Genomic DNA, 25,886 nt, shown 5'->3' on the forward strand with positions numbered 1-25,886 from the left:
ATTACTAGATTGCTGGTGGATTTCTGAATAAACAGCTCTGTAGCAGTTCCTTATCCAAAAGTCCCTTCACAGATCCTAAGTTCTGATGCATTGTTTTCATGACCAGCGGTGAGCTCAGTTTAATCTGAAGCCTGAGAAAAAGTTTCTTCTCCCTTATCAGTAATGAAGATTACAAGAGCTGAATGACAATGAGTGAGATGGTCAGTTTTCAAAAGGTAGAGTTGCCAGAGAAACTAAAAGCCAAATGATTTGTCCAATCAGTAATGAGGGTTAAAAGAGTGCACTTTGAAGCTCTTTCCAGCTCCCTGTATAGCACCACTGTGATAGGTGTATTACTCTAATTCCCCTTTAGACATGGGGTCAAGAGGCCTGCAGACCAAGGACTCACCTCTAGGATTGATGTCTGCACTTGGAGGATCTGTTCATGGCCTTTGAGCTGCCGGATGCAGATTTTGCAGGACAGCTGGGTGGTGGTGGGCGTGTAGCGCTCCAGGGAGAAGGCACAGTGCAGGGGCTGCCAGTTGCTGCACCACACGCGGGAGAACGGGACTTCCTGCGGGGAGAAGGGGGAGAGAAGAGGGCTGTGGCGTGCAGCGCCCGGCTGAGATGAGTGGAGAACAGGAGCGACTTAATAGCAATAATTATGATGGTGATGACGATGATTGCAGCAGAGGTAATTGCCTAAGTGACTTTGGTGGAATTGTAGAAATAATGTTCCAGCATATGCCAAGCAGTACAAAAGTAATTAATGTCAATTCCAATGGATAACATTCAGATTCCAAAAACACACTGCAAGAGCTCAGATTTCACTTGGTGACACAATTAGAAAGAATGCCATCAAACATGAATCATAATGCTTTTCCATTTAAAATGTATTCTTAGAGTGCACCTATGGTCCATCCTTCAACCTAAGCCTGGGGTACGGTTTCCTTTATCACATAAATGCATATTATGCTAAAGAACTAATTGACCAGCATTTGTCCCCACACCACACACTCATGCTTAATTGTATACACAGAACACAATATTGCTAATGTATCTAGCATAAAAATTATACCTGCTGCAAAATCACATACATATACCCACATTCCAGAGAGACAGAGAGACGCTGGGCGGCCCCCCAGCAGGCTGGTTTGCCAGCTTCTCACTCAATTACCCATTCCACAGTGCTGTGTGCGCTGCCTGCTAATGCCCAGGCATTATACTGGAGAAGCCATAAGAAACAATAAGAAATCAGGTTCGGTCCCTACTCTCCAGGGACTCAGAGACAACTGAGTAGCAAGAAATAATTTTTACTAAATGAGGGGGGACATTGTAAAGTCTATAGAGATCACCCTCTATCTACCCCCTTACCAGTCCGTGTTTGCCACTGAATGGACTATGCTCGGGTCCAGTCGATACTCTGAAGTCAGAATATCAGAAACTGATATACTTTCATCTACTAAAAAGTCTCGTGCCTACTTGAATTGGGCTGGGTCCTTGGCAATGATTCTGCATGTGCAGCCTCTCGAAATGTTAATCCTCACCTTTCTCTTTCTCTCCTCTCATTAATTTGCACCCTTATCTGTTGCCATAAATACAGTTTCCTCTGATACTAACATTGGAAGGTAGTCTGGAAGTTGAAACTCTGAAGAGTGATTGGTAATAAGTCAGCGTGTATTATGAGACCACAGGCCATGATTAAAATTCAGTCTGTTCACTTTGAGGGACTATGAGTTGCCCAGTTATTCCTGAGCTCTGCTGCACACACTTGTGGTTTCCTGATTTTCATGATGGCAGTGTCACAGAGCCTGAGTTTGGATACTCCCTGGTGGCGGGGACGGGGGGAGGGGGCGGACTTTAGGTTGCTGCACACCTGAAGACAGGAGAGCCAGCTCTCAGGGTATGAGAGGGAAACTCAAGCATTAACCCCACATCCCAGCAAGAAATGTAAGCACTGTGCGTTTTTGTTCATGTGTTTGCTCTTAATCCTGAATCAAGGGAAAGGCAATGGACCTTTGTCTCGAGAGGTAGAAACACGGACTCAGAGAAGGTCTCTGTGTGCGATACTGTGTAGTGTTTCATTGACTTCAATCTTGTGCAGGATGCGGGCTGTTAGGACTCCATGCTGCTTTGCCATTCTCAGTTCTCCCCTGCAGGGCGGGGGCTGGAAGCCTGAACACTCCATGTCCCCGATGCCCTAGTCAGCAGCGAGGTCACATTCCCATCCTGCCCCTCAGGGTCACTTGTGCTGGACTTCCACAGTAGAGGAAGAACCGAAGCCACTACCGCCCCTCTGACAGCAGCAAAGGCCCAAAGGCCTTGGCTGTGAGCACACGTGAGCTTTGCCGCAGCTTCTGGACACTCCCCTCCCTGAGAGCTGTCTGCCTCAGCGCTGTCTCCTGAAACTCCTGAGCCGGCTGGTTTCCTGGTCTCATGGGTGGCTTTCTCTGACCCTGGCTCTCCCAGGCTCTCTAGAGGTTCTCTGAGCTCGCAACTCCCTCAGCTGAATTTCTCCTTGTTTGAAACGGCTTAAGTGGTTGCTGTTTTCTTGACCAAAACTATTCTCTAGTTAGACTCCAGTGGATTTGAAGAAGTTCTCTCAGGAACTGACGTAAGGTGGACAGCACTGAAAGGTGCCATGGACGGGATCCACACAGAGACTGTCCTCTTCTAGGGATACGCTGGGAGAAGCACGAAGCTAATGGCCACTAAGGGAGCCCTGGCTGGGCCATGACTTGCTTATACCACCAGCAGACCAGCACAGGCCCAAGGAATGGAGTTGTTTTCCACTTTCTTCCTCTACAGAGGCTGTTACTGATGATCTCATCTTGGTAGACATGGCAACAGAGGGCACTTCTGATTGGTGCACCTGCCAGCAATGTTTAGGGGAAGTCATTTTCCCTAAAACACCCACAAATGGCTGCGCCTGCACAAAATCCTACCCCTGATAAAAATAGTGTGTGTTCACAAGTTCGGCCATTTCTTCTCCTGGTCCAATCTGACCCTTTTCCTGATTCTCTTCCTGATCCTCCACCTGTTCTGCAAAGCACAGGTGTAACCCTTACCTCGTATTTCAGCCTCTAGCACTTCTTGTCTGCCTGCTGAGGTCTTAAAGGTCCCAACTGCTCATACATGCCCAACTGCCATCTCTCTGTGGAGGACTCCAACAATTACCTCTGGTACTTATTTCATTCCCGCCCATCACTGGCATTATAGGCCTAACCACTACAAATCACGTTAGTTGGCCTTTCCTTTGGCAACTCTACCTTTTGACAACCGATTGTCACCACCTCACTCTCACTGGACTGCTTTTACAATTTTCCTGTCTCCATTTATGGTCCTCTTCCCTCACCTCATAGCAAACCTCAGGAACCCAGTCCCTGGCCTTCCTGCCTCCAGTCTGCATGGCACAGAGGTGACGAGGGGGCCAGTGCCTCCCTGAAGAGGTGAACAGAAAGCAGTTGTTGGGTGCTCTTCAGGAAACAGCATCGTGGTCTCTCTTTTACCTCTAATCACGAGTGGGGGGCACCCATGTGACCAGACCACCTCCTATTACAAGATTCCTTTGCTGGGGTGGTGGCAAGGAGAACGGCCCCTTGATGCCTGCCATGCTAAACACAGCCCCCTGCCGGGCCCTCAAGAGCTTCCGTCACCTGTTGCCCTATTCGCTCTTCATTCTCACGTTCATAGCCCTCAACGGAACGCTCTTCCGAAAACCAGTCAATGTGTATAGAGTTACTTTGCACCACACCCTTCAGTGAAAGTTAACTATAACCTAGGTCTCTGGTGAATAAGCAGTTTTACATAATTAATGTGGTTTTGCCTTCCTAACCTAGCTGAGGGAGCTTTCGTTTTCTAAACCTGAAATTTGATTCATTACACTGTAATATAAGCTCTTGGATTGGCAGGGCCAGAGAGAGCTGGACTCAAGGTCCAGCTCTGAAGCAAACCTATGTTTTCTGTAGTGGGTGTGAATCTTAGGTAAAGCTACCTCTCCCGCACCCCGCAACGACACTGACGGTTTATTGGAAACTGTCTTCTCTGGCATCACTGCTAAATTTCTCACATATTTTCTTGAAAACACTAGAAGAAAGGTAGGAGAAGAATGCCCACTGCAGAAATAATCTGTCCTTGCCTAAAGATAAGAGAATCAGCACGGAACACAAAAATCCGTTTTTCTTTTTCCATTCCACTGCACACAACCAAGGCACTTGAAAAATCTGATTTTATGACAGTATCAAAAGAACATGTTTCTTCCTTGACTTGAGTGGCAGCTGCCATTAGTGCTCAACAAAACATTAAGAAAATAGAATTAGAAGCACTGTGATTAGTGTGCTTCCAGAGCAATCATCTCTCCTTTCATTTACTCCAAAAAACAAAACAAAACCAAAAAAAACACCAAGATGCTCTCTGAGCTGAGAGGAATTATGGGGTAAGAAATAGGGGAGGACAAAGGGGAGCAGAGGTATGCATGTTTAAAGAATTCCGGAAATGTTTTCTTTTGATTCCCTTTGTAATTAGGTTCCTAGCAGATGGAGAGAGAATGTACGTCGCGTCCCAGCAGGGGAGAGTCACTGGGTTCGCCAAGCCACAGAGCATGTTGGAAAGACAGCTGCTTTTATCCCGGGGAGGTGACAGCCTGACGCTGTGTACTGGAGGATTTAAAACATTAATTAATATTTTATTGTAGGTTGTTTATTACAGCTCCTCCACTCCACAGTCGGCAAGGACTAAATGAAACCACAGTAAAGTGGCGCGCAGGACTCGGGAACCTGTTGAGAGCAGAGATATTTACTTCCAAGAGGAGGGTTTCTGAATCTGTAGAGGGGACGATAGCATGACCCTAACTGTGGCAGAGTCTTTAAAAAAGCCTGAGATGAAAGGGGGTATAATTCATTGTTGATTTTGGGAAGACTAGCGTTGTGGGCCTCATTTGTTCTTTGAAATCAAAGTTGATGGCTACTTTGCAACCACATCGAAGAACTCACACGGCCTTCTCTTTCCTCTCACTCACCACACCTGGCTTCACACTCGGCAGGGCTGTAGCACAGCATCCCGTGAAGTGTAACCCTCCAGAACCTCCTCCAACAAGGTTTAAAAGCCAGCTTGTCCTCCTACACAGAGGCGCGCGTCCCAGAGCTCTGGGCCTAGCCTTGAATCCACAGCACTCAAACACGTGTCTCCCGTGGGTGGCTGGTATCTGACAGAGCGCGTATTCTCTGCACTAGAAACCTCCCAGGCAAGTACCTCCCTGGGGCAGCCCACCTTTCCCAGAAGGAAACAGGAATGTTTCTTAAGAACGTAGGCCTTGGGTACCAATTGGAATATGTTGATCCCCAGATTTCTGATTTAAAGTGAGAGAAAGGAAGAGAGGGATAAGAAGACAGGATGCTACAGGTCTTCCATGTACGAGGTTGGAAGATGAGAGGAAATGGCAGGGAGACTTACCCGTTGTAGGAGGGACCCATAAATGATGTCGGAAATGGTCGTGGGAGTTTCTGTCCCTCCATAGCTCCCTGTTAGTTCCTGTCCACTAAGTCCTAATGCAAAGCCATTCTCTATTCTGCATGCTGAGTATGTCGGTGCACACGATGTGCTACGTGAGGTTCAGGCAGGCTGAACCCAAACCCTTCCCACAGCACGGCCATCCGATGTCCCGGAGCAAGCTCAGCATGGCCATTTGAGACCAGCACCGTATGTATTCGCACAGGCCGTGGGATTTTCAGTGATGATGGGGCAAGAAAATTGGTGGCGGGGTGGTGGGAATAGAGGGGGGAATAAAGCAGAAAGTCATTTGTGGGTAAGAAAATGAAGTGGAAATGAAAACTCAGCGGCAAGCCTCATGGTGCAGAGAAAATTAAATTGTTTCTCAACCTTCCAAGACTCTTTCAAATTATGCTGAATCACAGAAGGCAAATATTTATACATGTTCACAACCTCCATGCAATCCAGCCCGTCCCGGCAGTAAAGCTTGTTGGGTTTCCCGAGAGCCAATGCCCTTTAGCTCTGCCTGGCTCTGCGGCATCCTCTGGGGTCGGCAAGTATTTAGCCTCCCAAGCCTTTTCTGCCCAGAGTTCCCTCTGGAAGCCCTGGTGTTGGAATTAGTGTTTAAGTGCTGCCGAAAGGTTATGTTTCTGTCACCTGATTTTTGATCTCCAGGTGTTAAACTTAATAGTTACTTTGGACTGAGTCACTTGCATGAGCTCCAGTGAGGTGACAACCTTTAACCTATAAAGGTTAATACAGAAGAATTTGCATGACTATTAGTGCTTGTTTTAATAATGCCCTGATGTTCAGTTTCAACCAGAAACTTTGAACACTGCCTTCTGGGAAAAAGGGACACATAGGCCTACCTAGAACATCTTAAACAACATATTTATTCACAGAAAACCTCCCTCCGTGAGGAAAGATGCTGAATGTGCCAAAAAGAAATTGTTCAGAGCTGTGAGAGAAGTTATTATTCCCTCAAATGCACTGAAACTGTACATAAAGGGGCAATTCCCAGGGTAATGAGAAGCCTGGAAAGTAAATAGGAAAATATAGCTTGTTCGATTTGGAAATTCTGAATCTCAGAAGTTGAAAGGGTTGGCAGTGCAACTTTTTTGAACTCTTATGGTGCAATCAGGGTTTTTCTCTTTGTGACTTGGCTTACATAACTTGTGGAAGTTTTTTTGTTTTTGTAATGAATGCTGCCAGGAAAGAAAGGTTAAAAAACACACAGGGCTCTCTGCATGGTATGTTGATGAGGAGAATGAGGCTGGAAGGCCTCCTGTGATTCCAGATCAATACGAGTCCAACAGAAGCTTTTCTGGAGCTAAGGAAATGTCCTGTCACTTGCAGCACCAATGACTCTGGCTTAAGAAACTATGGTAGACCGGCTGGCTGCTTATGACAACAGAACTTCCTGGGAATTTCTGAAGACTTTAGTGACAGAGTCACACGTTAAAAGATCTTTTGTACATATTATCCTCTCTTTGCCTCTGAATTTATAATTTCTTCTTCACATCTTGCCCAATTCATTTGGCAGCAGGCAATTCATATATTTAGGACATGGACCTCTTGCTCCCACCCGGCCAGTGACTACCTTCTATAGCTCAAAATCACCCTTGAAAGGTTTCTCAACGACATCCAGCTTTTTAATTACTGACCATAATTAAAACAGTATCTTGTAATGAGTTGATTTTAATAAAAACAGACCAATGTACAAACCTTGCTCTCAGTCGTTAAGTTACCATGCTCCACTTCTATTGAGCAATAACATGAACAGGACAGAAGAGAGGTGTCACATTACCTGACGGTACACACCTTTTCCCCCACCTGTTAGAAACCTGTGAATTTATGACAATATGTTTAAGTTCCTATGTGTAGCCCGAACTGTTACATTTCTCTGACAGTTTGGAGATTACACTCACTCTTTTAAAGGAGGGGGAAAGGCAAGAGTATCCTCCCCAGGGTTTGTGACATGCTTGCTGGTTAAAGCAAAGCTATTTCTGTGAGAAACCCAATTGGCCAGTACCTGACATGCAGTGAACGGTTTAATTCTCCAGAGGAACGGGGGGATATCGAGGACAGAGATCTGGAGGCTAAAGGTATTCCCTTTGAAATGCAGCAACTTTGGTTCTTCCAGCAGCTGTCCACCTTGATGCCTTTCATCTGAAACCACTTCCTACAGCACAGGGGAAAGAGAAGAGCATAGCGATGAAGTATCTGATGCTCTCCGCCTTTTCTTCCCATAGACATGAATGCTCACTCCCCGGTTTCTCCCAGCACTAGCACAAACAGCACAGTGGATGCAGGCCTCTCTTACCACCCCCCACCCTTGCAAGGTCAAGACCAAGGACTAAAAGTGCCTAAGTAATAGGATTTGGGCAGAAAGAAACAGCTGTTCTTTGTTATTATGTTGCTTGGCCTTTTAAACACACCATGCCTATCTTCAGAAGACCTTCATTGCACCAGGCAAGGTTTAACAATGATGATTCTCCACCGCTGTATGAATTTCATTTTGATATTACCATAATTGGGATGTTTTTGTACCCAACCTGATACATCATCATATTTCACAATAAAGGTAGAAACAGACCCCCCTTCCTGTCTGGTTCACTTGTTTGTCACTAACATTGACATTATCCATATTTATCCTTTAGCTCCAAATAGATGCTACTGAGTGAACATATCATGTTTATTTGTACTAATGTTCATAGACGATAATATGCCAAAGGCCAAGGCAAAAAATAAGTTATCAAGTCAGTTTTAGCTCAGAAAAAAATTCAAATTCCTGAGATAAATACTTCTGCATCTTCACTGAGAAATCATTGTAAATAAATCTCATGCAAATGCAACGCACATATATTCTATTGAATGTATGTGCACATACAATTAAACCATTTAATTGCTTCCAAATTTGTGTGGTTCAGAAACACTGGAGAAATGATAGCATGAGTGAAACAATGGCTGTGGCTTCTGTAAAATCTTAAACTGCTGTGGAGCTGAGGCTTTTTGGGGTTACTAGAGACAAGAGACCTCCCTAAATCCATTTTTTAAAATCACCATTAATTTAGTTATAATTTTCTTGCAGAGCTAGAACAAATAAGAAAACTAAAATCCTTTAATTATACCCTATAATCTTTTTAGATTCTAAAAAAAAGATTGTAGGAAGTCAGGCAAATAGGTTTACAAATGCAATATAAATAAGTTTTAATTACAACTATAAATTTCAATTACCAGTGAGTAAAACAGCTTCAAAGTTTATCTACCTCTTGTTTATGTATAAAATAACATTAATAAAACATTTCTAACTAAGAAGCAGCTGCCTGGTTTTAATGCTTCATGTACATGTAAATAGGTTGCTAGTATCTTCTCTTAGGCTAAAATAATCCAATTCCAATGTCATTTTCTTCAGCTCTCTGGTCTTGCTAGTGGTGGGGTGTTTCTTGGGGCCCTTAGGTAAGTGCTGAACTCTGTGACGATGGAAATGTTCTGTCTCTGAGCTAATTGGTATTCACTAGCTACCGTGGTTTTAAGCACTTGAAAAGTGGCTAGAGTGACGAAGGAATTGAATTTTTCATTTTAATTACTTTAAATCCTCACACATGAGTAGTGATTATGGTACCTAACGGTGCTGTGCTAAGTGGTTCATAATGTTGTGGGTATAAGAACTGGGTAGAACGACATGGTTGCCAGTGTCTGGTGAGGGCCTCAAACAGTGGAAAGAAAGTGGCAGGGTAGGGAGAGAAGGAAACTCATGCCAAATGCTGACTTTATGTCCTTTGTAGATGCTACTCACTGGTTCCTTCCTTTGAGATTCATGCGTGTCCACTGGAGCTATGCTTGAGCTGGACTTTTGCTGTACAGAAATGAGTCTGTCTCTGCCACCAAGGAGCTCAGTCTAGTGAGAGCGTCAGCAGGCACATAGTATTTGAGTAATGCAATATATGTGTGCCTGGGAAGTTAAGGCAAGTCCAAGGATGCCTGACCCAGGTGGGAGGAGAGGCCAGGGAGGGCGTCAGGAAATTAACGGAGGAAGTGATATTTGAACTGAACCTTCAGGTAGAATTTGGTCTAGCCAGAAGAAAAGGCGGGAGAGTGCTTTCCAGACACCGCGCACGGCATGTACAAGGCACCCAGATAGAGCTGGAATAGGTTAGGGCGGACAGTGTGTGGCTCAAGGTGATGACCAGGTCGTGGATTCTTGCTTACTATGCTGAGGACCTGTGGTTTAGTTTAGAGGAACAGTACTCGGGATTTAAGTGCTGCAGAAGAATCTTCTGGGGGCTACATATACTTCTAAAGAGTACTAATCTCATAAATTGAAATGGAAACACAGGATTCTAATCTCATTTCTGTGTGGTCTTAGGTAAGCTGCTTATTTTTCTTTAGGGTTCAGTTCCTTAGTTGAGTTTATGCATAGTCAAGCAAAATAATCTGCATGATAATATACTAACCTCGTTCTGCAATGCTAGCTCAAGCTTAGAAACAAGTACTAATGAGAAATGCGCTTATTAAAACCATGTTTAAGCCACAGAATAACAACAGTGTTGACTCTTCAAAGTCTATTTGACCGGCCTTTCTGTAGCATAACCCCTTTTCTTTAAGCCTAACTGGCCTGAAGATCTGGAGAAGCAAACCGAGGGCAGGAGACGGAATGGTTTCTTTGAGGTCACGCATCGCTGAGAGCTAGGCTCTTTTAATACTTAGAAACCACACAGAATCATCACAGCAGCAGGGAATTTCCTGAAGTATTCAGTCACGGAGGACCTTCTTCACAGGGGAAGACATGCACACCTCCTCCCCCAAGGACGTGATTTGCCTAAAGCCACACGGTTAGTGACTAAGCTAAGACTAGAACAGGGCAACCTGTTCATCATCTAGTATTTTTTCCCCTAAATTTCCCTGCATGTTCTATACTACGCTTGCTTTTTTTCTTTTAAAGGAGAAAATACGATCGTCAGCCTACTACTAATTTTGTCTTATAAATAATTTTTCATTGGTGCGGCATATACGTAAAGATGATATAAGTTAGTCTGTGTTTGGCCTGGGGTAATGTATACTAACTAGTCTCTGCAATGCGGAGTAGAGGATATTAGGAATTTAAAAAAATGGATATCTGCTTATAATTATCACAGAGGAAAATGATATCTTTGAAATTTTTCTGCTACAGGGCTCCAAAGTTAAATACAACCATGATTATTTTTTCTTTTTTAAAAAAAACGTATTGTGTGTATTGAACCAACTATGTAAAAGCATCTCATAATCTTGCACAAAATATTAAGCAATTATAGTTCTTCTGTAACAAAACAATTCATTATTAGCAGTGAAAACGCCCAACAATGAACTAATCATTGTACTTCCGTATTTGCAAAGGCACAGTTGGTTGCAGAATTAAAGAAATGAACTCCCAAGTTCAAGCTTTAAAACCCTCTTCAAATAGAATAAATTCTACGTAACACAGCATTCCCAGTTATGCCCCTAACTTATGGTGTTCTTCTCAGGGGCTGCACCTGCACATCCAGATTTTTAAATGCTTCTCAGATGATTTTGTGGCCTGGCTGGGTTAGGAGTCAGTGGTACGAACAACGCTGCTGAGCCGGCTCCGAGCCACCCACAGGGAGTGCCGCCCCAATGGTGGCCTTGATAGTCACTTGTTTTTCTCCTATCTGCTTCCTACGTAACAAAGACCTTCGGTTAAATCTATTGTAAAACTGATATCTGCTTTAGTTAAACTAGAAAATAGGGTCTGGCCGGTTTCTTGTATATAACATGTAGCTAAAGGCTCTGGTTGGTGGTTTTTCCAGTCTCCCTACTTCATCATTTCACATCGGGGGTTGCTAGCCATCCAGTTCCAGGAGCTGTGGCCATGAAACTCGTGCTCTGCGCCTCACTGAGCTCTTTATGTTGATTTAATGAGACAGGCAACAGAATTCAGGTGAGCTTCAGGGATACTAAACCAAGTAGGCCAAATTTACATATTTATGAGACAAAATTGCACTTAAGCGTGCTCACACACACACACAGAGAAAAATTATGTCGCTGTGGTGTTTTCCTTTAAATGCTTTACGCGAACAATATTTCCCAAGGTTGCATTATTGATAAATACAAGAACTACATCTGGAGGAAATCCTTTGAAATTAGATTCTAAATCCGCATTAATGCCAAGTAAGTAATGAGTACCAAGAGGTACTGAATTAAGAGTGCTGGGAGCAGCAGAGAAGAAAAAAAAAGTATTTTTTTCTTTTCTTTTATAAGATAGGGCAAGTGCTTAATTCCTTGCTTTCTCTATGTCAAGGTTTGTTTGGGGGGTATGTGTGTGTGTGTGTGTGTGTGTGAGGGATGGAGGGAGAGAGAGGGAAAGAGAATAACAAGAACCTAACTCTTCAAATGTTACTGCTTTGAAACTCTATCACCACGCTTCAACCTTTGCTCTGAATTCATCAGAGGAGGCGATGTCAAACATTCCAACAAAATGGCAGCTCTAATTACTACAGAAACCACAGCAGCAGCAGGACAAGAAGTCATTTGGTCCTTCTCACCTCCTTCCCACTTCAGACAGATGGCATTTTTACTTTGAAAGAACCTACCTGAGCTGATGTAATTCTCATAGAGATGCCTTAGATCTAGTTATTAGAAGTTCTTCAAAAAAAAAAATTGGAAACTAATTTAATTATGTTTTGCCAAGGTGTTTGAGGTACTTGTTTTTGTCATTCAGAGAAACTACTATGATTCAGATACAGTGTCTCCAGAACAAATGAGGCAAGAATAGTAGCTCTGGTTGCAGGATGCATGGGGAAAGAGGGCACGGGTGAAAATGGAACATGTTTCTGTTTGATTACTACAATTCTCTAAAGGAATATATATATATATATATATATATATATGTATATATATATATATTGGTGGGAGCATTATATTGCCAGGCCCTCCCCCCGTTGTAAGAGGACAGGAGCGTTGGGTCTGGAAGCTGGGTTTTCCAGTAATGGGTGGGCTTTGGAGGACGCCAGCTCCCAGTGCAGTACGAATGGCGGAGGAAATGCAGCCATGCCCATTAGCCCGGCTCCTGTCTTGGTTAAGAGCGCAGCTCTAGTTGGGCACATATTTTTGCTGTCATTTCTTTCAGATATAAAAAATATACCACAACAAATACAGCAACCGTGCAAACACACTTGTATCTATTTCCAAATCCCAACAAACATTTTTGTTACACCAGTGACTGCGGCAAATTCCTGGAGAGACAGTTTCTGTGGGGATGCTTCATGGAAACCTGCATGTTGACTCCGAGGAAGTCAGGGTTCTATTAGAGCTGCAGAAACGGGCAAGCTCGTACTAACACGTGAAGCCTCTCAGGGGTTTAAAAAGTCAGGTGGTGCCAAGGCTTTCTGAAAGGGGAACTGTTTGAATGGGTTAATAACTACCTAATACTCCCCTCTAATTGACTACTACATTTGAAGCCATGACAAGTAAGACAGAGAGAGATGATCTGGGATATTAAGGTGATTTAAATGAAGCCGTGTAAAGGGGTCTCAACAGTGACTTGGCAAGGTTAAAATCCAGAGAGCAAGATCCCATCACAAACAAAACCCAGAGAGAAAGACCAGGGACTAAAACAGTTGTGCTCAGAAAAGCTACAAGTTATGTTTTAATCTTTCTGTGGGTCACAGGAGTTATTCAACCAAGGCCGCTGCTCTGTCAGAACCCCAAGGGGGAAGCGTGTCCTTTGCCGCCCATGGCAGCTGTCACAGACATCCTGTCAGTAACAAGTGCAGCCAAACCCAACTTTCAGATCAGCTTTATTTGATGTATTCGGAGAGGGAAGGAATCACTGGAGGTAAATAGCTATGAAAAATGGAGTCGAAGATATTTCCACTGAAAAATATTTCTCTAAAGCCAAATTAAGAGTTTTAAGAAACATCTCTAAATGATGAAATTAAGGTATTTGGATTCCATTTAGAGTGAGAATCCCATTTTCCCTAGCATTGACTAAGAAGAGTATATTACCCGCAGGACTGGAGAGTGGTTGGAAAAGCTGTGTTTAGGGCCTCATTCATAGTCATCTGTGAACAGTTGAGCTGTTGTAGAATCTGGTAGCAATCAACAGAAAATGAAAACAGAATATCTGGAAAGTCTGTTAGAATAAAACGTTTAACTCACAGGTTTAACTCAACAGCAGTGACACCCTATTAAAAGAAAATTCCAAATTGGTAGTGAAGGCTGATGCGCACAGATGCTGCGATGCCCAGACCCACACAGTCGCAGGGGGCAGCAGTGGGCTCCCTGCGTGAGCCAGGAGACTGGAAGCACTCCAAGGCCCTGCAGGCTTCCTCCAGTGTTCTCAGCCTTCCCAATCCAGCTGAGTTACTAACCATCCAGCTTGAGTCACGGTGCCTTTCACAATTGCTAAGTCATAGTAAAAGTCTCCATCCACTCCTTCTTTTTTGATTACTGAAAGTCATAGGTATTTTATCCTCTTGGCAGGGTTGGTGAAACCAGATGAAGTGCATAGGATGCCAATCACAAGATGAGGTGTAACTACTTACACTGAAGTTCTTCACTACAAAATTGCACCGCTGTGAAAAACTTTTTATGGGCAGCCAGATCTTTGGTGTGCCCTTCAAAATGACCTGTGCTACCTAAGACAGTCGGAGAGCGTTTGGGAATATGGGTTGGTACCGTGTGATCCTTACTGGCTTATGTTCAGGATTCAGGTCATTGTAGCTCCTCTCTTGGTGAACATGAGTTTTGCAGCTCAGTGTCTTAAAAGCTAGTTACTGAGGAAATGCTTTGCATAATGGACTTAATGATCCAGGACTGGAATAGCAGGGATCTGGGATGAGTTGTCAGGAGAGCTATGCTATTTATATGGGCAAAGCTTACACAGGCACTTCTGTATTGTCCTTGCTGCTATTAATATACCCACACTCTCTGTGAGTAGCTAATGTAAAGTAAATCTTACATGATTAAAAATACCAGAAATGGAAAGAAACCTTGAACCATCTCTGCCCTAGTAGCCCTAATAAGTAATAGACTATGTGTCCAGAATATAATATAACTGCCTGGTGATAGGTATGATTTATAATTGTTATTCTCTAACTTCCACTGTCAGAGTTGATTCAAGCAATTTTCTCACTGCCTTCTGCACCTCAGATAACTCTTGTGTCTATAGCTCATGCCATTCTTCTTCCTTGACATGGTCTCCCTTCCTCTTTTCCTCCTACATCTCAGCCACCCATGAAGTTTCACCAAAAGTTCTCCAAAATTCTTCTCCAATTCCTCTATTGAATTGGGTCTCTATTTTTTGAATTCCAACTACACTTCTCATCAGTTTTATAATTTAGCAGACAATGTTCCTTACACATTAGTTTAACCCTTCCCTTTCCATGGGTACCAAACCCCTAAGCACCTGTTGGACACAGAGTAAACACAGCTCTTTCTTCAAGATAGGTATCCCTGCCAAACCAGAGGTGTGGGTTCATTTTCCAGACCTTCAGCAATAGAATTGTCTTTTGATACTGATCTTTAGGATACCCTATACTTTGGTGACACCCAAAGAATTATAGAGACAAGACTGACCTGAAATGCACAAGGGGTGTTGTCCACACAATAGACTCTCAAGTTGTAGTCCAGAGAGTTACAGGACATGCAGCCAAAAACTGCCACTTTGAGTTGCTTCACGGCACAGTCTGTGATTGGTTCTCCAGTGAGGGCATATGTCCCAAAGCTGTCTAGGAGCACATGACATGCAAAGGGGTCCAAAAGGCAGTAACAGGATGTGGATTCATCCTCCACTGACATCACTTCCTGTTGGGAAAAAGTGTGTTCTCTCAGTTAGGAAATAAGATGTAAATTAACAATTACTTTCCAAGGACATAAGCAAAGAAACATTTTTTCCAGAATATTTTCATTGCCCTAATTTTTCTTGATGTTAAATGTTTTTCTATCAAAATAATGGCTTACATCAGAAATGCAAGAAATGGTTATTTATATTCAGTGTTGGAATTCTGCTTAATAGGTTATACCCAACATCAGTTTCAACGTAGTTCCATTTTTGGTTAATTTGTTCAACACTAAATTTAAAAAAAGTCTTAATTATTAACAGCAATAAGCAAACATTTATGTTTTTAAAAAGATTTATTTCTGAAAATGTCTTTCAATATCCTTAAGGAACTATATATTTTTTCAAATATTTTATCCTCTTTCATTTCACCAAAATCATCCATGAGGAACCATTAAATAAATGGTTTGGATAAGATGTACTAAGAATATTTCACTCTCCCTGATAAGAACTTAGGTATGTGTGGCTGGTTTGGCAGAGCATAAATATAACACCATCTGGACGTAAAAGATTGCGAGGAAGTGCTGAGAAGAGAAACCGAAGGGGTGAAAATCCAGGCAAAGCAAAATGGAATGAAAAAGAGACCCAAACCTGGCCCCGTTAGGAAGCCCATGGAACTTCATGCCCCAGGAAATTTGCTTGTGGCTTATGAGCACTGAGTAAGTAGCAGAATGCATTTTCAACAAAGAATGGAGACCAGTTCACAGGCATAGCCGGGCAGAGCAAATGCAATCCACTGCAGCCACCGGCATTTTTCTTCTCAGAGAGAAACATGACTTCCCTTTTACTCTTTTTGCTGGAAGCACCTCCTGGGAGGTGTGATCCCAGGGCAAGCTGGAACAGGCCATTGTGTTCCAACAAGATAATCCAGCTGCTTTCATGCAAACTGACTTCAGACGGGCATCAAAGGAATCCCGATCAGACAGACCAAGCAGAGGTTCCAGGCAAAACAGCTATCCCACTGCAGTCTTTCTTTGCCGTGACCGCCTCCCTTGTTGTTACCCTAGTCTCAGGCATCTTCACTTTCCTTTTTTGTTCTATAGTTCTTGCTTTGTACTATAACTTTTTTCCATGTGCTCATATACACAGGGAAATAGACACTCAATAATTTTCAATGCATTCATTAATTCACCAAAATAGCTTGTATATTTAGCACCTACTGTGTTCCTGAATGCTTAAATGTAGATTTGTTATAATCCCTAAGATGACTAAACAGATACAGTGACTTTATATAACCCCTGTTCATATAATTCCATATAATCCTCATGATGACAACAACAGATAGAGTGACAGAGTTTTATGTACCAAAGACAGGTATGGAAGGATACATGCCTGTGTGGGTATTTACAACTGTATTCTAACACTGAACAAAATGGCTCAGGATTCTCTCATCTCTCTGTTCCATTATCCTGGAAAACCACTAATAATGCCTTCAGGGCATTATAAAGCACATGTCACCAACCCTCTGAAAAACAAGAAAACTCTCACAAATGTCACAGGTGACTCTTGCTGGTAACTGTAAGGTAAAATCTATCCCATAGGTGGGAGCCAAATCCTGTTTTTCAGAAAGGAAGAACAGGGTCTCACCTCCCACGTGCCCTGCTGTGTCCTCTTCTTCAGATGGATGTTCCAGTGCTCAGAGCTGACGTCCGCACAGTGTGGTATGGTCAGTGCAAAGGGAGTGGTGACCATCATGTCCGGGGGACCACAGGTGACCTCGGGACTCAGGAGCACCTCGGATCCATCGGACTGCAGGCTTAACAGTGGGGAAGGGATGAAAGAGAGAAGCATGTAAAGGAGGGGGCATGTGCGAGAATTTGCTTGTGGGCCTGGATGCTCTTCAGGCCGAGCAGCCCTCTGCCAGGACTCCTCCCGGAGAGCACCTTGCAGTGCAGAGAGCTGGTCTGACCACAGCCGTTCATCCTGAGCTGCTCAAGCACACAGATGGTGCTTCAGCCTAGATTTCAAGTCTAGGCTTTGACAAGCAAAATGACAAATGCCCCTTCCACAATAAAGGGCGGAACAGAGGGAAGCAAAGATGCTGCTGGTGTGTCACACACCAGCTGCCGAATCCTCATCGTCCTTTGGCCAGTATCAATGGTGATACAATTAGTGTATCAACCTTATAGATACACTAATCTGGTAATCTTATCATCAGATCCCTTTCTTCTAACACATTCTCCAAATATTTTTGATGCTAGGAAGGGATAAAACAAATTATTATGAAATAAAGCAACACTTCAACAAACACACCTGAATTGAGGACGTCTCTTCTGGTTTTGAAAACATTTATTTTCCGCCACTGCACAGACACATAGGTTATAAAGTGATAGCACGGTACACAGTTCATTGTAATGTGCATAATCAAATACATAAATATACATCTTTCATGTCTTTTCTATTTTAGATCTAAATTTAAAATCATTTCCACCCAATGCTGGTGTTCAGGTTTTTCTGTATTGTGAGTTATTTACAGTGGGAATGCAGAGTTATGAAACTGATAAAAGAAAGTGAAGTTTAATTAAAGGGGAAATAATATCATCTCAGTGAATGCCTCCTCCTTTCATTTTCTGTCTTTTGTTTTTAATCTCCGAACCTAAATAGTAAGGCGGGGTGCTTCATAGGATAGTAGTCAGTTTTGAACAGCCTATTTCTTTTTTTGCTGGACTTTCACTTGTAAGAGATACGATGATACAGAAGATAGCCAATCAAGTAATTTAGCACTCTCAGAAGAAACAAAGCTACAAGGGAGACGGGACTGGTATTGCCTATGCTTTCTCTTACCTCACCTGGAAAGGGAATTTAAATGTGTCATCCCTGGCCCAAAAGCGACCTCTTGAGCAAGATGAAGATGAAAATCAGTACTAAAAGATACCATTTTCTGCGATCTTGTAAAAACAGGTTTTCTATGAGTACATCTAACGTGTTACTCATTTCTGACTTGTTTTTATTGACATTGCTTGTTTTCACTCAAGTTGGTCCTGGTCACACTCTGGTTCATCATCTCTAATTTGCTGCTGCAATAAAAGCCATGGCACATAATGGAGCAAAAACATCTTTTATCTGCTGTATCCAAAACAGACCTGAATATATCACACGGCCTCCCTCCCTCTTCAAAGCACTGGAGATGACTCTAAAAAAGTCACTCTTCCACATAGGCAACCACTGTCCAAGCTGACAATTCTTTCTCTACAACCAAATCATAGGGTAACTGAAAAAATGTCAGTATTTACCTTTTGCAGGGCAGGCAAGCTAGGAGGTGGGTTTGGAAAGGGGTGCATTAGCAATAACAAATGCTCTATGAGCAACCTAGAACAATATACTTAAGGTCTGGAGAAACTATGAAATGCCAATGTGAGCCATCAGCAGCAAGAAGTGGCAGCCTGCGTGTGGATGCGTGCCAGGGGCCATTAGAGAGGGTTAAGCGCTTTCCCTGTAATTGCCGTCTGCATCCATCACAGACAGGAATAGCAGAGATGCTTATGAGTGACCGATGACAAGCTCTCCTAAAAGAACTATTTAATTGCTTTCAGAGAATCATCCCCCTTGTTGAACATATTGTTCAAACATATGGGAATTTGGGGAATTATTTAATGCCAAATGAACTGAAATCAGCTAATTAGATGAACTCTCACACTCACGAATAGCAAGGCTCCTTCCGGTAATAACCTAAACAGCATTAGGACTCACAGGCGGAGCACATGCAGCCTTCGGCGCGGCAGGGCACGGGGGCTGTGCATTAGGCAGGCACTGGGCCTTCCCACAAGTGCAAAGGAAGTAAATCAAAATCTGTATCTAATCCTCCCGCTATGAAAACCAGTGTCTGGGTGCAGGTTTCTCTCTGGCAAAGGAACAAAATGGAAAATCTCTCCATTTTCTCCCTATGATTAGTAGAGGTTTGCCCTTTTCTGTTACCTTTTAGCTGCGGCAATCAGGGAGATTTACAAATATTAATTAAAGCTCTTCACACACCTGGGGAGGCAGGTGTTAACAGCAGAAGGTCACAGAGAAGTCAGTCAAAGCACTGGCAGCAAAATATCCCTAATTTCTACTCGCAGGCTCCTGCTCTCTGTGGCCAGATGCACTTTCCTCTTCTGTTACCAGCAGGAAGTTTCTGGTTAAATTGCTGGCTCTCCATGACATCTCAAGGAAAGATGGGGGTGGGTTGGGGGGCAAGCACAGGCTGGGTGTAGTCATGGATACAGACCTAGGGCCTCTGAGGATGGGGGGCCAGGAAGAGATGCCTTTAATTGGACCTGGGTGAAGGTGAAGGTTCATCAGGAAAGCACTGACCGCATGTGAGTTTTCTCACATTACAGAGTGCATGACAAGGAAGTAGCCATGCTCCTGCTAGAAAAAAAAGGTGACATGGTTTTCTAAAATTGCTGTGGGCTAATAACAACTATAAAATAATAATGACAGTGATTTCGGGACCATAACATGAACCACTTCAGGGCATCACATACCATAGTGTAGATGGAAAAGTCTGATCGTATGGGACTTTTTTTTATTGTGTTCTTGCTGTGTGTGTATGTGTGTTTATGAAGCTTCCAGATAGGAAAAGATTAATAATTTAAGAGTCAGGTCTGTGTAACCAGGTGGCTTGCTGAGCAGCTGTATGAAAATATGGTTGTGAATTCAAATTTCTGCTCACACAGGGCAGCTGAGGGTTCTGGGGAAAATGGTCAGCTTTGCGGCTTTGATGCGGAATGCACACGGTGGGAGAGGGTACACAGGAGCGCCCTGCCTGGTACTCTGGCCAGACAGGAGGACCCGCATGGCTGACCTTGTTTGGTTATAGGAGGAGAAACCTAGAGGGCAGCAGCTGCAGAGAGCATGAGCAGCGGGGCAAAGGAACAGTGTGTCCTCGCTGTGCAGTTCACTGCATCACGCCTGATGCCGCATCTCTCGTGTCACCCTTTCTCTGTCATTAGAACCAGACAGTGTGGCAGAAGGGACAGCCCATGCCTTTCTGTGCCTCATTTACCTCACATGCCAAATAACAGCTACTCGAATACTGTTTTGAGAGTTAAAAGAAGAATAAAAAGCACCTCATATATGCTCATTACGTGAAGGTTCTGCTTCTCCAACCCCAAACTCCCACCCCTCCTGCCTTTTTATGAGTCTTATTTCTATTGGAACTGTGCTTCTTGGAGTCAGCCAATTTATTCAGTAAACTGTCATTATATCAACGCATGCTTCGACAACATTTTCAATGCCTTAGAGATGTGCACTATGGGGATTTAAGGTACCTTGCCGATGCTTTTCATCCTTACCTCCCAATCTGAGCTCAACTCCTCATCCAGAGGAATCCCACTGAGAGGTCAATTTGTTCCTGCCTTGAGGAATTACAGCTGCTCCAGAGCGCTTAGTGCTGCCTTCGAAGAGTTTTCCTCCAGATCCACATGGTAGGCTCCCCCATGCCCTTCGCTCTTGGTTCAGACGGCACCTACTTGTGAGGTATTCCCTGACCGTGCCGAGCAACGCAGGTGCAGCCTCCCCTCCACCAAACACTGGCCTTCTCTCTTTCTCCATGACACTTAGTGACCTTTAATGCGCTCTGACGTTAGTTTGCTTACTGTGGGTTTTTTTGTTTTTTTTTTTTGCCTCCCACAAACTAGAATGTAAGCTCTAGGAGGCTAGAATACATTTTTTTTCCTGTTTTTTTTTTTTTTTTTAATTGTTGTATCCCCAGTGCCAACTATATGCTGGTTGTAAGCAGGAAAATATATTTGCAGGAAAGGACACAGGAGCATGAAGTGGTTCTTAGTGATCAACTCTGGAAAATTTTGAGCATCAAAGTAAACCATGGTACTAAAGGATAATAATTCATTGAGTAACATAAGGACCCATCAACTATATGGCTATGAACGAATGATTGAGAAGGGAAAACCCTTCCATTCAATCCAAAGGCAGCTAGTGTATGTAGAAAGTCAGCATTTGGCAACCAATCATATTAACATTTGACTCAGTCGAGAATTATGAAGGGATGCTAATCTATGTGGTGCAAGTTTAGAGAATAATAAGGATGCGTTTACATAGTTTCAAAGTACCTTTGAAACCAATTACAAAGGGTAAAATATTACTTTCTAGTGGGGAATCTTGGCAGGCACCACCTAACCCAAGTTGTCAAAGTCAACATCACCAGTGAGATGAGTCAGCAGAACACACCTCCCGACATGACACAGTGAAGGGAGCTCAGCATCACTTCCGTAACATTCCTGCCAATAATACATAATCCGAGTCTAATTGTAGGAAAATATCCAACAAGCCCAAGTTGAGGGATATCCTGCAAAATAAAAAGCCATGGACCCTCTGAAAAGCCACCAATGTCATAAAACAGAGACAGACTTAGGGGCTGTTCTGAATTAGAGGAGACTACAGACACGTGATAAGAGTGTAGTGAATAGACTTAGATTTTCATTTGCTATAAAGGACACTTTTTGGATAACGGGAAATATGAATAAAGTCTGGGGAGTAGATGATATGTTAATGTTAATTTTTTTTATTTTGATGATTGTGCTGGTTAGGTAAGAGAATTTCTTGTTTTTAGGTATTTAGGGGCAAAGGGACATCTTGTTCACAATGGTTAAAACATATGTATGTGTGCATGCACGTGTATTTTTGTTGTGTGTGTATATATGTACACACATGTATAGAGAATATAGCAAATGTAGTAAAATGTTAATATTTGTGCATCTGGATGTGGGGTAAACATTCTTGATACTGTTCTTGCAACCTCTAAGGTTGAAATAGTGTCAAAATTATTATTATTTTTATGAGTGGAAATAGAAGCCAGGGAGAATTTTTCCAGAATTCTTACAATAAAATCCACAAGGTCACTGACTGCTGTGTAAAATGTGTAGTGGAGGGTGACAGAGGTGCTGCATCGGGTCGTGACGAGGTGCTGGTCCAAACCGCGCCACACAGGAACTAGCGTTCTGCAGCACCCACCCCCATACTGATGCCACCGGAAGGTCACGCTGGTCAAAGGTCAGCTGCACTGCAGACACTGCTACCCACGGCAGGTCTGGAGGCGTATCCGTGCACACTTTGCTTCCGCTTTCAATATTTTTTGACCTGCTTCTGGACTTGTGACATGTCACTCTCTTCAGGCAACACCACCGGCTCCGTAGTTTGAGATGAGATTTTCATTGTTGTTTTTGTCTGCCATGCTGCGCTTGGTAATTATTGCTCCCTCCTTTCCTCCTTATGGTTTCCATTATAGATTAATGTAGGTTTGATCACCTTTACCCAGAGTATCACTCAGGAATGCAGGCAGGAGAGTAATGATAGTTTTACTATGCCAGACCCTGGGTCGATACATAATTAAATCATATTTTAATGGAATAGACATAAAAGGCAGATAGATGGAAGCTGTCTTTTGTCTTAAAATTAAAGCTCAGAAAGCAAGGTAGCTCCAGTCTTCTACAGTTTTTTACCCAAGACAATGCATAGTTGTAACTAATATTATTCTCTTTTTCTCCTTTCATTAAAACCCTCACATGTTGACCTAGGGTGCTAACATTCTGTGGATAAAAATCAGGGTTTGAGGTTTATTATTTCTGTCATTTTTCCTTGAGTCAGAAACCTATCTCATGCTCTAGCTCTCAGATCAACAAGAATAAAACAAGAATAAACTCTGCGTTTTGCATACTCACAATTACAACCCTACTTTGGCCCACCCCTGTATTCCATTAGTTGGGGCTGGGAAAAGAGCATTAATGTTGGTGGATTACAAAAGGCAACAAGTACAATCACTGAGGACAGAAGCATATGGCTCTACTATTAAAGGGTTTAAAGAGCTAGGTGACCTACCCGTACTATCTGAAATAGGATCACAGGAAGGGAGAGGGTGCAGGGGGCGCTGGGGTGCTGGGGTGGGAGGGGAATTACATATGCGTGAGGCAGGATCTGAATTTGCTGCAATTTGAGCACCACCACACTGCGAGATTAAACTGTTTGCATATGTTAAATGGCTTTCGTTTACACACACATTCATAGGGTGTTTACCAATTAATATACTAAAGCAATCACAAATCATGTGTAAATCACCAGTTCCTAGACACAATTTAAGCCTCATCTTTCATGCAGTGTCAGGCTTGCGTTCAGCTTGTTTACTACAAGGAGTGGAATGATGGCTCAGGGAAGGTACTTTAAAGTAAAAGCAGTGAGGGAAAGGAGGAAGAGTGATCTCTGCGGCGTGCTGCTGTGGCATTTTCATATCCGCTGGGCTGTTTACTCATTTACATTTTGAATGGGGGAAAACAGCCTTCTCTAGAGGAAACCTGAGTCCCATTTCACAGAATCATTTCACTTTAGGCGGGGAAAGGAGCTAGGAGAAGTCAGACCCAACGGTACTTCGTAGCTGAGGACAGGGACGGGCGAGGCCTGGGCTGGTGTGAGACGGCCAAAGTCATGTCTCACTGTGGCAGGGCTGGGACTAGAATCTCCTGTCCTGTTAATGCTGGTGGCCGTGGGTTGGGTGGAGTTCGGGTCATGGAAAGAACAGCTGTTCCATGGGACACAGTCTCCAGCCTGTGGAATTTTTAAGGTAAAACGTTGGCATGAGAGTTGTTAAGACTGTGCTCACAGACAATGGGCAAAGCCATGGGAAAGCAGGGCCTTGAGCTATAAAGTGCTCAGAGTAGAGCCTTGCATGTTTCCTATTCATGCCGTGCCAGAGACTTACTGACTTAAAACAAACTTATTACTGTACAGTTCTGTAGGTCAGTCCTCTCACCTACCTAATATGAAAGTGTCATCAGCCCTGACTGGTGTGGCTCTGTGGATTGAGCACTGGCCTGCAAACCGAAGGATCGCCGGTTCGATTCCCAGTCAGGGCACATGCCTAGGTTGTGGGCCAGGTCCCCAGTAGGGGGCATGTAAGAGGCAACCCCACATTGATGTTTCTCTCCCTCTCTTTTTCCTTCCCTTCTCCTCTCTCTAAAAATAAATAAATTTAAAAAGAAGTGTCACTGGAGCCCTAGAGAGGAATCTGCTTCTTTGGTTCTTCCAGCTTCTAGAGGCTGCCTGCCTTGCTTGGCCGGAGTCCCCTTCTTCGGTGAGCCAGACCCGCGTGGCGTCTCAGATCTCTGCACCTGACACTGATACTCCTGCCTCCCCCTTAGAAGGACCCTGACATGGGCCCACCTGCGTAACCTGGAACAATCTCTCCATCTCAAGGTGCTTCACCTGAATCACATCCTAACGGTCCCTTTTGCCGTGCACCGTAACATCTGCGCAGGTTCCAGGGACTAGGATGTAGCCATCTCCTATTCTGTGGGGGGAGGTGGTACCAGGCTTTTCATGGCTTATTCACTTTAATGTGCGAACCTAGAGACCCCCCTGTGGCTGCCCCCTGATCCAGTATTTTCTCCCAGAGACCACAAACAGACCACGGTGTCGGCTGACCTTTGCGTTATCGTTACTGTTTCAGCTGCCAGCACCCCCTCCGTAATCTCCATATCTGCATCCAACTTTATGGAGTCCTGGGGAGTTATTACGGCTTGCCTTTAAGATGATAACCAAGGCAGTTAGGAGGTTGATCACCCAGGCTTTTGAAGGGCTGTGGGGCCTGGGTTAGGGAGCGCTGAGGGCAGCCCCAGTATGGGCTGGTGTCTTCTCCCGGCATTTTTATTGAGCTATAACTAAGCGAAGTGGAAAGGATGATATATATTAAATATCTTAATAGGACAGGCTATTTCTACTTCCAGCATGGGCAATAAAAGACATAGCACATACAAATGAAAATAATTACAGTAGGTGGTGTTTCCTCACAATGTGCAGTTAAACTCATGAACCGGTGACTTTCCTCGTATCGAATTAGGCTGCACTTTCCATTCAGATCCATTAACAACATTCACAAACCTTTGTTGTCTAGTCGGTGGCATCTTTAATTAAAGACTCCTCAGGACCGCTCCAGTCACTTCACATGGTGAACTCACGGGGGCTTCCGAGGCACTTTGATTAAAATGAGGGCAAGTTTTATTACGGGTGCTTGCTTGTGGACCAAGGGATGTGAGGTGGTAGGGGTGGTAACGAGCAGGGTGTGGTGAAACTCTCCTTCCCCCAGAAAGCAAGATCATAAAATGACAATGTGAGGACCCCTGCCCCCCTTTTTCTTTTCCCTCTTTCTCTTCCCCTCCTCACTTTTTGGGGTGATGGCATTGTATGCTAACCTAAATGACTTTGTGAAGAAACAGTCGTGATTTTACCGTGGAAAAGAGCACCCGCTTCTGCTAAAGGTGCATTTAACCCTTCTCGGCCATTACGGTACCATTTGATAAACTGCCCCTTTTATTACACTGCACAGAACGGGTAGCCTGAAAGAACGAATGTTTCTGAAATGGCAGCAATTTGCTCCCCTTACACTAGCAGGAACAGCCCCTTTGTTTGTGACTCAGGAAGCACCTTACCTCTTCAGCAGTCCCCTGTGTCTGACGTGGACTAGTGAATGCCAAATCCCCCAGAGGGGACCGGTATGTGCCATGAATTTGACTCTTCCAAACATTTGCTAAACTCACAGCAACAAACTGGATTCAAATCCACGACGGACCACTGAACAGAAATGGTGACAGAG

At 43.7% G+C, this 25,886-nt stretch overlaps 1 protein-coding gene across 1 annotated transcript in view; it reads right to left on the bottom strand.

The window, feature by feature from the left end:
- UNC5D (unc-5 netrin receptor D) overlaps positions 1-25,886 on the bottom strand; it is a 221,152-nt gene that overhangs the window by 25,587 nt on the left and 169,679 nt on the right. Inside the window, exons 12-15 of the mRNA XM_036011105.1 lie at positions 16,892-17,060; positions 15,043-15,270; positions 7,499-7,648; positions 389-553 (exon numbers count right to left, since the gene is read on the bottom strand). Of these exons, the coding sequence (XP_035866998.1) occupies positions 389-553; positions 7,499-7,648; positions 15,043-15,270; positions 16,892-17,060 (712 nt within the window). The remainder of the gene's footprint in view (positions 1-388; positions 554-7,498; positions 7,649-15,042; positions 15,271-16,891; positions 17,061-25,886) is intronic.

This window comes from Phyllostomus discolor, chromosome 11, assembly GCF_004126475.2.
Source record: "Phyllostomus discolor isolate MPI-MPIP mPhyDis1 chromosome 11, mPhyDis1.pri.v3, whole genome shotgun sequence".
NCBI classification, from domain to species: Eukaryota; Metazoa; Chordata; class Mammalia; order Chiroptera; family Phyllostomidae; genus Phyllostomus; species Phyllostomus discolor.